The 15,406-nt window shown below is 41.1% G+C and overlaps 1 protein-coding gene across 2 annotated transcripts in view; it reads left to right on the top strand.

The window, feature by feature from the left end:
- arhgap32b (Rho GTPase activating protein 32b) overlaps positions 1-15,406 on the top strand; it is a 132,306-nt gene that overhangs the window by 95,692 nt on the left and 21,208 nt on the right. Inside the window, exons 7-13 of one of the 2 annotated variants that reach the window (XM_085469544.1) lie at positions 2,179-2,316; positions 3,259-3,351; positions 3,653-3,775; positions 5,379-5,456; positions 9,457-9,538; positions 12,288-12,338; positions 14,821-14,895. In XM_085469544.1, coding sequence (XP_085325670.1) covers positions 2,179-2,316; positions 3,259-3,351; positions 3,653-3,775; positions 5,379-5,456; positions 9,457-9,538; positions 12,288-12,338; positions 14,821-14,895 — 640 coding nt within the window. The remainder of the gene's footprint in view (positions 1-2,178; positions 2,317-3,258; positions 3,352-3,652; positions 3,776-5,378; positions 5,457-9,456; positions 9,539-12,287; positions 12,339-14,820; positions 14,896-15,406) is intronic. The other variant, XM_085469546.1, reaches the window with a different exon arrangement.

Below are 15,406 nucleotides of genomic sequence, written 5' to 3'. Positions count from 1 at the left end.
TGGGATCTGCTGGAACCACTTGCCCAGTTTGGAGGTCACTGCCCTAAGTGCCATCACCAGTTTGTCCATCTCTATCTGGAAGTCCCAAATGATCTTAGCTTGGTCATTCTTAACCACCCTAGGGGGCACATTTCATTTTGACCTTGTGATTTCTAGGCCATACTCAGCACATGCTTTACTGACAGGCTTGTTCCTGAGCTGCTGCTGTTTCTGTGCCGTCTTTCAGTCTCAATATCATCCATCATTCCATCTGCCGGTGGCACATGCTGTGAGAAAGTGTAGTGACTACACTGATATAAAACCAATAAATTATACCTGCTTTAAATTTGACTGTTGTTGTCTCTAACTTTGCACAGTGATGAAGCATTCCTTGTCATTTTGGATCAACTTCTAAAGTTCCCATTCAATTATTTTTTTTTAGATAAACTTCAGTAATGTATGCCAAGTCTTCTCCACTATGTCAAAATGGCAACTTTTCAATCTAATTTTTGAGAATCAGATGATATTTGGCAAGTTGTGTGGGTGCTGAGCAACTATTGTTGGTCTGGTCAGTCCTGTGCTTTGAGGCACTATGTGCTGGCACACAATGGGACTAGCTTGATGGAGATATTAGCTTCATATAAACCTGAACATATTTATTTATTTATTCTTTGTACTGCAGTCACTCAACTTTTTAAGTGTGTCTTATAATTTGTATAACGATGCACAAACCACATAGGCTCCTGTTTAGCCGAACACATACACCTCAAATGTTGAATAGCACCTGTTGAGATATCAGCAGACTTCTCCCTCTCAACAGGTCATTTCTGAAATGCCTAAGCTGTTATCTGAAAGAAATCAAAGTTATGTAGGAAATGAAAAGAGCTGTGGATGAATGCCACAGCTGGGAGAGTGATTTGAAGAATGTGGGAAGGAAGGCTTCACAGTTTAAATCCTTCGACTCATTTTCAGAAAGAACTAGAAACGGGTTGTTGCATTTTTTATGGAGTATTTTTATTTTTTTACTTTGACTGAAAAATCTAAATTTCAAAGCTAATTGGCTAAATTTAAGAAAAGCACTGATTTTATTTAAAATTAATTGAAAATTTACAAATCTTTACACAGCTGGATTCAACCAGAGATATGAAGTACAGCAAACAAACAGACGTGCAAACCAGATGCTCATAAGCTTTGCCTTGTGACACATTTTTATTCCAGTTTCATGCATTCAAATGTACAGATTATCTTCAATTTGCAGCACCATGGCAATGGCACACAAGTATGTGGCGGGGCACTTGGAAATTGTAACTACTTAAAGTCATTGGAATTACTGCTAAATCTACACTAACCCTAACCCCAGTTTCAGTTCCACAAACCCAGATAGGTGGGTTAACTTGGAGAAGCATTTGTAAGTGGGACAGGGAAGCATCGAGTTCCCCAAGCCAACAGAGCTCTCCCAGTGGCATCTCTCCCAGCCAGCTCTTTAAAACAGCGCTGGAATCAGTGGGCTGAGTGTTGCACTGCAGTCCCACTCGTGCAAGTCCTTGCCTCAAAGACAGTTTTTCTAGGCCAGATCAAAGCAGAAGACATTTTTTGAACACTAGTTTCTCTGAGAGGGTTTTTGAGGTTTCTTGTTGTTTAAAACAGAAATAGCCAATACACGGAGCAACTGTTATTTAAGTTGTTATTTAAGTTAGATTTAATTTAGTGGTTTGGAAACAAAATTATTCTATTATTTATTCTACAAGCGAGGGCTGGATAAGGTGTCGATGATCAGTGAATACTTTTTAATACAAAGTAGACAAATCTGTGGGCGACTTGAGCCCCTTTTTAGATTTTTTAAAACATTTTTTTAAATCTTAGATACTCTTCCATTGATTTAGAGGAACAGATAATTTGTTTCCATGTTTTATCAGTCTGTTTATGAGGAACGTTTGTAAAACGGTGTACAGACTTGGCCTTTTAAACTCTAACAAGACAAACAATGAAGTGCTACATATATAAGAACTCTTTATCATTTGTTGCAAATTGCATGTAAAATGTTTCCTACTCTCAAGCTTATGTTGTATCTGACAGCTAAGCTCTGCTTTTTATCATTTGAATTTAACCTTAGCCCAATTTAATAGAAATATGTATCCCTTCAGTCAACTGTTTGTGTTCTCTCTTCTTTTTGGCGGTTACGCTTGCATTGTTCCGAAGGGTCGAAGTTGGATTGTGAAGCGCAGCTATGAGGATTTTCGTGTCCTGGACAAACACCTGCACCTCTGCATCTACGACCGACGCTTCTCACAGCTGCCTGAGCTGCCTCGATTGGACAGTCTGACTGATCAGTCTGAGGTATTGGAGCATCCAGGGACTGTGAGCAAAATCAGTGCCTTATTTTGATCAACACCCTCAAGGCTTATTATTTTTACATTATGTATGCAGAAACTGTAGATTTGTGGAAACCTGTATGGCTTAAATCCCAAAGTGATTTGTAGTCTTGCTGTTACAGACTTTTATCAGTATTCTGAGCCAGACTCAAGCTTAGATCAGAGAATAATAATAATAATGGATTGCATTTATATAGCGCTTTACAATTCCACTATTCATTCACTCTCACATTCACACACTGGTGGAGGCAGCTACAGTTGTAGCCACAGCTGCCCTGGGGCAGACTGACAGAAGCGAGGCTGCCATATCGCACCATCGGCCCCTCTGGCCAACACCAGTAGGCAGCAGGTGAAGTGTCTTGCCCAAGGACACAACGACCGAGACTGTCCGAGCCGGGGCTCGAACCGGCGACCTTCTGGTTACAAGACGAACTGCCAACTCTTTGAGCCACGATCGCCCTTAGAATTCATTGTCATGAGGCATTAATATCGATAGTGGGAAGCCGTGGTTTACATGGTTTTTACATGACAGAACTTTGATCTCAAACATTCTGCTGATCAAAGTTTTACTGTTTTATAATGTCTCAATTTGGGGAATTGTGGTACCAGAAACTATAAAGCTAAATATCCCTTGTAACATTAGGTCAGAGCTAAAGTCATTTCAAGTTGTTTGTGTACTTTTATGCAGACCTCATCATTAGCTGGAAAATGTGCTGCCTTTGTGAACACATAGCAAAAGCAAGCAGACTTTAAACCATTAAAAGGGATCTTTAACTATAATGACTTGTTTTGGCAGCAGACTTTGAAATTTACTGTGTTTGTAATGAATTGTTGCACTAGTAAATGGCACTATTGTGAAGTAAATGTAATGACACTAACTGCTCTCTGTGTTTTTGTCCATGTTTAGTCAGTTTCCCAGATGTTGTTGGCTTACCTCTCCCGGCTCTCAGCAATTGCTGACAACAAGATCAATTGTGGGCCTGCCCTCACGTGGATGGAGGTAAATACACTTCCTGTAAAAGAATAATTTAACTAAAGGACTGCTGAAGTTACACATAACCATCTAGTATTTATTGATATAGATAAAGTAAATATTATCAGGGACTTCAAACATTCATAGGTATTAATTTATTCCTATCAATTGTAACTTAAGCCCTGCAGGTTGTCTTTGTACCCTTACACATTTTCAGTCTGGAAGCACCAATAGAAACATATTTAGTGCACTCTTATATTAGCATTTGTTAGCTGATGGCTGCTTCTGTTAACCTGACATGTAAGTTTTGGGTTTGTGTTTTCATCAGGTGGACAATAAGGGGAATCATCTGCTGGTTCACGAAGAATCGTCCATCAATGTTCCAGCGATTGCTGCTGCTCATGTCATAAAGCGCTACACAGCCCAGGCCTCAGACGAGCTGTCCTTTGAGGTGACGGTCACGCCTTTTTCCTTTTTAATAGAAACAGATCTGTAGCTTCAACCATGTCACATACATGAATGAGAGATGGGGGAACATGATGTACTTTCTGTTTTTGTCCACTGCACCCAGCTCTCACTTGTGACTCCTTGTAGCCGTTGCCATATAAAAGTCTGGGCAATGGCTTCCACAGAACCTGATGGTTGTGAATCATTCTGTTAATATCAGCTCCTTCACTAGCACACACAGAAGAGTGAGCTCCAGGAAGCTTGAGCCATCAAAGTGCTGTGGAGAACAGTTAGGTTACTGATGGGGCGAGGCATCACACACAAGCCTCAGCTTCATTAGCTTGCTGCCAGGAGAAAGTCCCTGATACAGAGATGATCCAAAGGTTGGCGATGAAACGTGTTTAGGCAGGTTAATATGGTTAATACTTGTTTTCCTTATAGCACTGCAACAAGGTGGTTCTTGCATCTGACTAAGATGCCTCCTGGGTGCTTTCTGTGTGAGGTGCCTACCAGGAGGAGGCCACAGATAGACCTAGGAGACATTAGAGAGATTCTATTGCTTGGTGGGAGGTGACGGCTGGGGAGAGGGAGGTCTGGGTTTCCCTGCATAGGCTGCTGCCCCTGCAACACCCCAGTTAAGCAGAAGATGTATGGATGTTGTCTTTAAAGGACAAATATACATATATGTAGAGAGTTGTCTCTGTGTCATTAGCTTCAGTAACTCAGTGTAGTCTATTGTTGCTTTGCTTTCATTTATCTCTGACTAACTGGTGTAACTTTGTATGATGTAAGATAAATCACGGTGGCGGGGTGTGTTCTGCGATGCCGTGCAGGGAAGGCGGACGCACCTGCACGGCATCTGCAATCATGCCCCGCCGACTTAAATATTGCACTGGGTCCTGTGTTTGGTGTTTATGCGTACGGCTGGCAGCAGGAGAGCTGCAGCCGTTGAGTGTACTGTTACAGCAACTTTGTGTGGGAGAAATAAAGTATGCTGCAAAGCATGTTTGGGTCTGCCATGGTCATTCACAATCACTTTTATTACAACAGCATGTGACTGCTCCCTCTCCAAAAGCTGTACTGGAGTTTCAAACTTTTTTTTAAAGCTGTATTAAATTGTGGAAATAAAGATTTCTACATGCTGATTCTCTAAACAGTAAAAAGTGACTGTCCAGTGACTTACACCTTAAAATTCTTAGTAGACCCATGCTGTGTTACTGAGGCAAAACCCTGATAGAGCTAACAGCTTATGAATGCTTGTTTTGTCGATGACTAGTATTAGCGCACACTCTCACTTACTCTGTGTCAAAATATGAGAGTGAATTCTTTACACCTATTTTTTAAACTGGCTTTGTAGCAGTTAATGTTACACAGATGGTGATACAAGAGGAAAACAAACTGAAACAGCAATAAAGATGCCTTCGGTCCAGATATTACCAGTAAATAAATATGAAAACTGAGTAGGTGTTTGTTTTTTTGTCTTTCAAGACAAGCTTTTCAGCTCTAAACAATCCTTACTAAATATGCACTTGTAAGAGGAAGTCAGCTTAGATGTATTGTCGTTTCAGTTATAACAATCATTGATGTCAGCTTGTTACTCTCTGCAGGTTGGCGACATCGTGTCTGTGATTGACATGCCCCCTAAAGAGGACACCACATGGTGGAGGGGCAAGCATGGTTTTCAGGTACGCTGCTCACAAAGCACATTGAAACAAACTCGCACGTTCTTTCCCTCTGGCTGTAAACTTTTGATATGACTTGTATTTGAGGTTTTCAAGGACAAGGAGCTTCTTTGTAAAGTAAACTTCAAATATTTAAGAGTCTGCTGAAAGGCAAAGGGAGATACAAATCCACCTTCATGTGAAGCTTTGGGGGAGATTACATGAGTTAATTCATATTCCTACGCTGTGTGCATATATAGTCAGTCATGTGCTGTTCATGGTTTTATCTTTTTTCATGACACTGCATGATTTTCTCTTGGTACTAAAAATATTGCTTGTTTCGTGAAGAGAAGATAAAACCATGAACAGCACATGACTGAAGTTAAAGGAGCTGTGTGTAACCTGGCAGTCACAGCTGTTAGAAAACTGCAATGGACATTGTCAGAGTGTTTATATTGAGTCTAAGTTGACTGATGAGACAAAGCAACCAATGCTAGATACATGTTGTGTAGTTGGCTAACCCCGATATGTTGGCTGTTACTGTAAGAAGAAAGTATTAGCATGTATATTTACCTTGTGCAATTGATTTACTGATGCCTGAAATCAAGACTGTTTGATGTTACACAGAAGTTAGTACACAAGTAGGTATAATGCATTAGCTGTTAGCAAGCTAGCTAACTAGCATTAACACTAAGACTTAATTTTGCTAGTGGCAGAATTAGCTAGCTGTCTCTTAGCTGCAATGTAAGAATATATGTGATGCCATTCTTAGCATATATAATGTAAAGAATAACTTAGGCATTCCATTTTCAAATTACGTTGTATGCTAATATTCACATAAAGTAATTTAAAGAATTGATTTGCTAAGTAATCAAATGGAGCATACTATGGTGTTGTTAGCATAGCTGTTATTGGACACATGCTCATACTGTTAAAGGCCTATGTCATTCTACAAATGTCATTAAAACTTCATTAACTAAACAAACTGCTTCCATATTAATAGCATTTGGCTCCAGCTTCATGGATCCACTTAGCTCTTATTGGCTACTGAACTAATTGGCGTTATAAAGAGGGCATTGGCACATTCAAAATTTCTTAGTTTTCACTCACGGAAAGCACAAACCTGTTGGACAATATATACTAAAGAGCAGGCAATATTGTAAGAGGCATAAACACTATAAAAAGCAGTGCGGAGGTCCTGTTCAGTTAATGGAGGTAAGGTACCAATCAGCTGCTGCTGCCCAAGTTAAAATACCTGTCAGTCAAAGTAGTCACAATACTAATGAAGTTAGTCAAAAAGCTTGCTTAATCACTATTTAACATGAATCCTATCAGTCTAAGAAAACACTTAAATCGGCAGTTGTATTTTGAAATGAAGGTCATCAATAACACAGGAGAACAGTATGCCCACTGTGTTTGTGTGTATGAAACTTTTACCCAGACAAGTGTATACAAAACACTCTGGGCAAGATTTGCTAAGTGGGTGTTCAGGTGTAAAGGAGGCCAGCATTCAAGCCAAACAGGGGGCTGCGTTGGTGGTGCTTAACTGATGAAACAGTGAAAATGATCTAGAAATTATTTCATTAATGCGCTTAAAAGAAGACACCAAAGCCCGATGTGGAAGTTTATAATACTAATTTTACAGCAGTTGCTTTTCCAGGTTTTTGATAGGTCACATCATTGGCTGGAAGATGTTGCCTTACGCCGAGCTCGGCCTTCTGCCTGACAAGTCTTTATTTTTGACAGATCCCCCAACATTATCACCCCCGCTGCTTCTCCTGACTGGCTCTGTCCAAATAAATGCAACACCCCAGGCAACAGTGGGTGCAGTGTGATAGTTTATGTCTATGAAAGGATCTGGAACAATCCCCACATACCCACATGTATAGTTTTTGCTTCCTGACCATAACCAGATCCTATTGTGATTACAGCGATGAGGAACTAATTGTTCCTCATTTAGTTTGAGAACCTATATTTTAAAGGTTATGTGATGTTGGTGAACAGTCCAGCCCTAGCAGGATGTTTACTGATCATTTATGTTTAACTAGCTACAAATAACTAGCTTCCTCTGGATTACAGAGTTTCTGAACACTTGAACACATGTAGGCTGGTCTATACTTATAGATGTTTTATATGAATGAGAGGTTCACTCAGTTTGTCACATTTGAACTTTGTTAACAGTAAAAGCGAAGTGAAACTCAAATCTAGGATGTCTTGGTAGAACTGATGGCTGATGACACCACCAGTAGGGGGCAGTTGATGATGCCAGAAGTGGCCTGTTTGTACCACTAATACTCCTGTGTTTTATTGTATAATGTAAACTTTAGGTTAAAATCCATAATGGGTAAAGAGCAGCTCCCCCCCCCCCAAAAAAAAAAAAAAAAAAAAAGATATGCAGAGTAAATGTCGAGTGAACAGTAAAACTCCCTTGGAGGATTTCAAACACCAGGTAGTGATGCAGGAAGGCAGGAGAGTGTGAGGAGAGGAGAGGGAGGCATGTTAGTTTGCATGTCACAGCATAGGGTGTTGTGTGCTTTAACTAGCTTGCAAGCTTTGTTTCTTACTGTCCGCATTCTTTCAGATTTAAGAGCAACAAAACAGAGCTCATGGTTGTTGGTCTTACTTTTTTATCCTGTCACTGAATTGAAGCCTTCCTTCTCCTTTCCGTCAGGGAATCTTATTTAGAATAGGCTACTGTGCCACTATGCCACATAGGCTACTGCAACATGTCCAAAACTCTGCTATCAGGGTTCTGACGCACATTTAACTGGTTTCCACAGTCTGGTCCACCTGGGCTGGCCCACAGTAAAATCCTCAATGACAGTTTCTCTCGACATGGCATTCAGTCTTTGAAACTTCACTGCTCTGACACTGGGTGGCTTTTAATTCCTCTTTACAGGCTTTGTAGCTCTGTAAACTACAGTCACAATTGGGAACACAGTGACTATGTACAAATGGAGTGTTGATGTGCAATGAACTTGCAATTGTATTGTTTTTCTTTTACCCCCATCCGTAAAAGGCTGATGGGAGGATATTGTTGATAACTTGAACGAGGTGATGTAGGAGTTTCAAATTGATACCTTAGGTGTACGTACGAGGAGGCTGAGGGATAGCACTGTCAGGTTGCTGGTTGGGATTGAATGGGCTCAATACATTTGAAAGTGAAAGTGAAATTCCTGCGAATAAGATAATCCTTTATTAGTCCCACACCTGGGAAATTTTGGGGAAATGGTGACGTGGTTTCTCCAGGATGCTGGTTTAATTGCAAGATACTATAGGTGCTCTGCAACCTCGCTTTTATGTTCAGTAAGAATACAGTGAGAATGCATCCAGCTGGAAACCAGCTGGTTCTAGTTCCTTTTTAACACTGACATGTGTAGATGAGTTTTGCTCAGTCTATCTGCATGTATAAAGTCAGAGTTAGGCCGCCATCGTTTGGAGAGAGTGCCACCCACCAGGTGACGTGTGCAATTGCCTTGTGATTGAAAGGATTCACCCAGAGGCTGAGCATGCAACACCCTTCGTTGTTGAATCCCATAACTGCTTCCAATTGGTCAGCAAATGCAGAAAAAAATCAGTGCAGTCATCAACCAACAAGGCGGTTTGCCATCCTGTTTTTAATCTGAGTGTGTCTGAGTCATAAACAGACCCTTTTGAATCCCACTTTTTCCAGACTGCCATGTAGTCTGACCTGCTAACATTATTTGCACTGTTTTGTTTTTTTTGTATCCTTGGGCAACCTGAATGTCTATTTTTGCTAATTAAAGTTAATGTGATCATATTCAAATGTAAAACCTGCTACAAACCTAAATGACCCACTGTAATGATTTTATCTGAGTTTTGCTTCAGTTTAGAAGGGAAGTGTTTATGTAACGTGATGACAAAATGGTAAAAATCAGCCATAAATCATATAACTGATATGGCAACCACTCCTTAACATCTCTACGCCCTTGGGTGCCATTATTGTCTTCTAAAATGTGATTGTCTTTCCTCCCACCTCTCTCTGTGCTGTAACTCTTTCCAGGTTGGCTTCTTCCCCAGTGAGTGTGTGGAGCTCATAAATGACAAAGTGCCACAGTCCATGACCAACTCAGTGCCAAAACCAGGTACTTATTCTCCTCTTAAACTATTAACAGGAAATGTGTTAGAAGGGCGTTATCACTGATGGCGGTTAATGTCTCACTGATATCGCTGAGGTTTCAGGAAAGAGTTCGATCTGTGGTGAGTGATTTGACTTTGGGTATATATTAGTGTGCATGCAGTGGTCTAACAGACTCTTTGGGTCAGTTTAATGATTTGGGTATTAAAAACAATAGATCCTTAGTGAATATTCTCACATTATTTGATCCTTTTACAATACAGCAGAGGAAAAAATATTTATTGGTAATATTATAGTTGATACTTTTAATCTAAAATGAAATGGAACAATAAGAACTCTGTTACAGACATCTAATATATAAGCAGGTTATGATTTTACTGTGAAAGGAAGCCTGTAATTCTGACACATGATCAGCTGAAAGAGGCCTTTACTCATGATTTATTGACTCAGCCATATGCAAATCCTCTGCAAATAACTGCTAATCTATTGCTGTCCAGAGCAAACAGATAAGCTCTTTAGCACACTCCAGAGAGTGTCAAAGACAAGTGTATAACACAAACCCTCTCAGAATCAAAGAGAGCACTCGACAGTGTTTTTAGCGGCTTGAGCTAAACATTGTCATCAGAAATAGCTGCTCAGATCCTATTGCTGTAAGATGTCTTGAATAAATCCACATCACATGCTCCAAATTTAAACATTGATTCAACCACTATGACTCAGCGTCACAGCCAGCCCGCTGGCATTGGGTTGGGCAAGTGGAGCTGCTTTTCCAAACCATACCAAAGCCTCATTCTGGGGTCTCTATTAAGTGAGGACACAAGACAAAAGAAGAAATTGAAGAAAAATAAAGTTAAAGTAGAGAGGGTGGTTATTGCTTGTGGGCTTTCTGGAGCTTTTCGATGCCCATGTTATCTGATGTGCAGCTCAAGTATCAAGCATAATGTTGTTGATCCTTCCAGATTGTGACTAATACCAAATGGATCTTGTTGCAGTGCACACACAGCACTCTGTTCAGTCCGAGGCTAGACTGTGCCTGCTGTCCCACTCCCTTGCTTTTAAGAAATATCTCAATGCTTGTTGCTGTTTTTTGTTGTTTTTGTTTTTTGCATGAGCCCTATTTCTGATATCAGAGTATCTGCACGTGGTCAGGAACTTGATTTTGATATAGACACCAGATTTTCCTCTTATTGTTGATTAATTCTTCAATGATTGGGTTTCTGTTCAGTGTATGAGCTAAAGTAGGGCTGTTCGATATATATCGGATGACGATATGAAAACGTTCATATTACGCTATCGTTTGTTTCATGGTGTCGCAACATAAACTGTTTACAGCAAAATTTTATATTGTTTTGATGGTCACTGTAGTGCCTATATTAATTTCTTAAAGTTCTCTCTTTCTCTTAAATTTAAAATAACCACACTACGGACGGACAAGCGACTGTTTTTATGATTTGCTGTTAGCAACAATGACGGGAAACCCAGCGTGTGGCTCCGCAGTCCGCTTGTTTTTCCACATAAACCTTTCACAATAAAGCTGAAGATCCTGTTGAGATTTTTCAAAATAAACTGAAATGATGACAAACAGAAGGACCAGTCAAAACTAATCGAGGACCTAACGGTGCGTTCACACTGAACGCGATAGACGCGACCAGAGCTTCAGGTTTACATGTAAAGTCAATGAAGGAGCACGATGAAGCGCGACTGGGGGTCGCGCGAAACTTCAGAAGTAGATTTGCGTCGCGAAAACGCTTTTCTGCCTGATTCGCACAACCAAGTAGCTCAACTGATGCGTTTGAAGCGCAAAGTAAAATACACGCTGCAGTTCGTGTGGTGCATTCTGTGCATTCGCGCTTATCGCGTCTACCGCTCGAGTTGGAAAAATCTGAACTCCAGCATCAAGTCGCGCCGCGACAACCAATCAGCCTGGTGACGTGATGCTCTGACCCAGTTCAAAGGGTCCGGCCAAAGCCATTCATTCTAGCAATCAGTAGTTTTCTGATGAGGCAGAAACAATGTTCTTTTTTTTCCTCCTCCTTCTCCCTGAGGCTCTTCCACTTTAAGGGTCCTTTTTATTCCTGTCTCTCTGTAAATAGTTATATTTTATATATTTGCGTTTAATGTTTTTCTGTTTGAGCATCTTAATATTATTTCAAAACCATTTTTGTAATATAAGCAAAAAAGAGCCGTCAGGTGCTCAAAAGAAACCTTAGACTCAGATGTTAGAACAGGCTTTTCCCCGCAGCACGCCGTGTAATAAATACAAAGAAAAAGGCGGTCGTTACAACTTATGTCTAAAAATGTATGGTTTCACGCATCGGTCAAACCACTCGACTCCAGGTACACGACGCCCAGCTGAAAACACGCAAGTCAAGTTGCCTGAGATTCACAGAATTTACAGAAAATGTAACATTTTTGTGATACATATGGTTGTCGGGACGATAAATGTCTTATATCGGAATATGAGATTTTGGTCATATCGCACAGCCCTAAGCTGAAGTCTTTGTTTCCTGAAACCGTGCAGATGGCCAACTAGTATTTACAGGACACTAAACGAGAATATCTTGGCTCAGGAGTATTATTATAAGTCACAGATTAAAAAGTGGAATGTCTTTGTACATGTTTCAAAATGTGCATCGTTTGCTCTCCACTGTCTCAGTACATCATTAATGCTGTTGCTATCTCATTGCACATGGATGTACAGTAGTGTTGGCATGTGTTTTGATTTGTTGCATTTGACTGTGACTCCTCTGCTTCAGCCTCCCCCTGCTCTGGCCTGCCGCCTGCTTCTTGGAGTCTCTTTCCCCCCTGTGCGTGTTGGTATACACACTCCACCTGCCTCTCTGCTCACACCACCCTCTCTTGTTCACACGCACATACATATAGAAGTATTTTCACATTTACACTTTTTTTTTTTTTTATGATTTTGTACATCACAAATTTGATGAGCATAAGTAAAGTTATAATCCTTAAGATTTTAGTCCTGTTTGATTTATTGGCACTAACAATGTTTCATAAACTAGCTCCCCAAATTCTGCGGGCAGTAAACAAAAGAAATTGCTGTCATATTTATCTTCCATCACTAGAACCAGTTCAATAAAAACCACCCCATTATTCATCTAATCAAAAGTTGTTTTTGCTGACCTGCAGTCATTTCATTCCTTTTTTTTATGTGCCGCCCTAATACCTTTAGTGGCCCACCCCTATCAAAACATTCTGAAGGCACCCCTGGTTGATGGAGCAACAACACGAGCAAGAGTGGCCCACAGACTGGTTGTAATGCATGCTTTATACACTGCCTCCATCTGACAACAGAGCTCACTGCAGGCTGACGGGCAGACCCTGGAATGGGTCTGCCTGTGTTGTTGCTATGTTGTAATTTGTAGACTCTTCTCAAAGTCTACAAATTACACTTCCACTGGCTTACTAAACTCCCATCCACACTTGAATTTCCTTGATTAGATAAAGACCTGGTCCAGAGTTCCGTGATCCGGACCACATTGGTCCTCCCGAATCCAAAGTTTGGCTAACAGATGGACTGTCCTCTCTAGTACTCTGGCATAGAGCTTCCTAGGGAGGCTGAGGAGTGTTATCCTTGTGTAGTTGGAGCACACACCCCAGTTCCTCTTCTTAAGGATGACGATCACTACTCCAGTCTTCCACAGGCACTGCCCAAGATGTCCACCTGATATTGCAGTGGCGTGTCGGCTAACACGGCCCTGTAACACCCAAGGTCTTAAGGAACAGGGTGACTCTACACTCCAGGGGCTCACCCACCCAGAGGTTATAGGAGGTTATAGAGTGATAGCAGAGTTGCCCCTGTACTACACAGTTTGTGAGTAGAGCACTGCTTTGCCTTTCTTGAGTCAGTTTTGGCAGATGGAAAGTCTTGTTCAGTGGGCTCACCAAACTTTTCCTACAAAAGAGTTTTTAGATCAGCTACTGCAAAAACCGCATTTTGCTCGGCCTGCCTTCAAGTTGATGGCTCCACTGTCTACAGTCTGCTTATAGGACAGCACAACAGTATCCGAACACTTTGCAGCGCCTCCTTCAACAATGAGGGTGTGAAACATGAATGTATTATGGCCTGACTGATTAATGGATTGATTCTTATATAGCTTTTTACAACATGCCACATTCACCCATTCACACAAGCACTTTTTTCTATGCTTTTAAGTGCTTTCTAACTAACACATACTTAGGGTTAGCATCTTGCCCAAGGATATTTGGCATGCAGGGGATCGAACCACCAACCTTCCAGTCAGCCTGCTGAGCCTGATGACCTGCTCTACCTCCTGAGCTACAGCCAGCTCATTGGGATGACGGGGATGATGTCAAAGTTCTACTGGAGGTGGAAATTGAGATAAGAGCCTGGGACACTCCTGGGACACTCCCAGAACACCCTCACAATACGTTTGGGTGCGCCAGACCTAATTAGCATTCTCTCCCACCACCTGTTCCATCACATCACTGGGTAGTGATCAGTTGGCAACATATAACAACAATAACTGAACACCACTTGGGTTCAACTCAATCTGGCCATTCATCCTGCCCTTACAGGTCTCACTGTCGTTGTGTAGGTGAGCATTGATGTCTCTTAGTAGGACAATGACATCAGTTGGAGCACCCTTCAGCACCACACCCAGCAACTCCAAGTAGGCTGGGCACTCTGAACTGTTGTTCAGTCCATAACTGCCGATGACATTCAGGACGTATTGCTCACCGAGGGCAACTCCATTCTGACCAGACTCCCCTCCAGCCCCTCATGGGGGCTGCACTTGGAAAGACTGTTTCCACAGCCCCCCACCCTTGACCATCACCCAAGCCACATTGTACCTGACCACTTTACTGTGATAAGGTGGTGAGGGGTATGCATGCTTCTCTCAGGCAAATTTGAAAAGAAATTAAAGAAGCCACTTCTTGTTCATAGCTGTTTGTGTGTGCATCTGCAAGCCATTACCTCATGTGTAGGTATGTAATTTAAAAAAAAGATGTGAGTTCATAAAAATCCTAAGGATTATAACTTCAAAGTTAAACTGAACTTCTTTCACTTTTTTAAATTCATGTAGTTTTTTTCATTCAGTATTCATTTTCATTCAGTACTACAACTATAATTATGTGTTCTGTTACCTGCTCTTTTAAAGTGTCATTTCCTCAGTTTTCCAAAGTGCACAGTTGATCTGCTCTCTAACTTGAAGTGCTTCTCTCCCTTTGCTGATTCTCTCATGTCTCCATCATCCATCCATCCATCCAAATGTCTGTTGGCCCATCTGTCCATCGGGATGCATGCAGACTTGGAGATGGAGAGTGTAATACAGGACAGTGCATGGGTGGCCGACCCGCTAAACCACTACAGCATAAGTTCAGGTAGACCAAAAAAAGCAATCAAAAACCCCCTTGGTGTGTTGCACCACCACCACCTGCTAACCAGAAATTAACTCTTCTCCTTTGAGTGATGTGTTTGCACTGTGTCGCCTTGTTAGGACTAGTCCTAGTGTGCCTGTCACAGTACACTTGTTAACACGTGCTGTTATTTCTTGTGCACTTTTTTGGTGTTGCTCTTTTAAACCTTTTCTTTGACCTTTAACACAGTCTTTCCTCCACACTCTGACGGTGGACCATCTGATTGTAAATTATCGGTAAAGCCACAATAGTGTGGAAGTGTGGAGGTTTTTGCAGTGTTTGTTTATAGTTTTCTTCACTTGACTCGGCACATTATTATCTTTGTTTTGAAAACATCTGTCAAATGCAAATAAGTCATGTTTCCATTTAAATTTGTTACACTTCTTTCTTTCGCTCCAAAGTCCTTATTACTATGTGGATATTTTATGGGTGTGTTTAAATATGTCACATTGTATCATCTGTCTGTAAAAGAAAA

The sequence above is a fragment of the Copadichromis virginalis genome, linkage group LG10 (assembly GCF_057382275.1).
Source record: "Copadichromis virginalis isolate Kocher_CV1m ecotype Utaka linkage group LG10, C_Virginalis_male_GT1.1, whole genome shotgun sequence".
Taxonomy (NCBI): domain Eukaryota; kingdom Metazoa; phylum Chordata; class Actinopteri; order Cichliformes; family Cichlidae; genus Copadichromis; species Copadichromis virginalis.
Note: the sequence above shows the minus strand (reverse complement) of the source record. Positions and strands in the feature narration are given on the sequence as shown.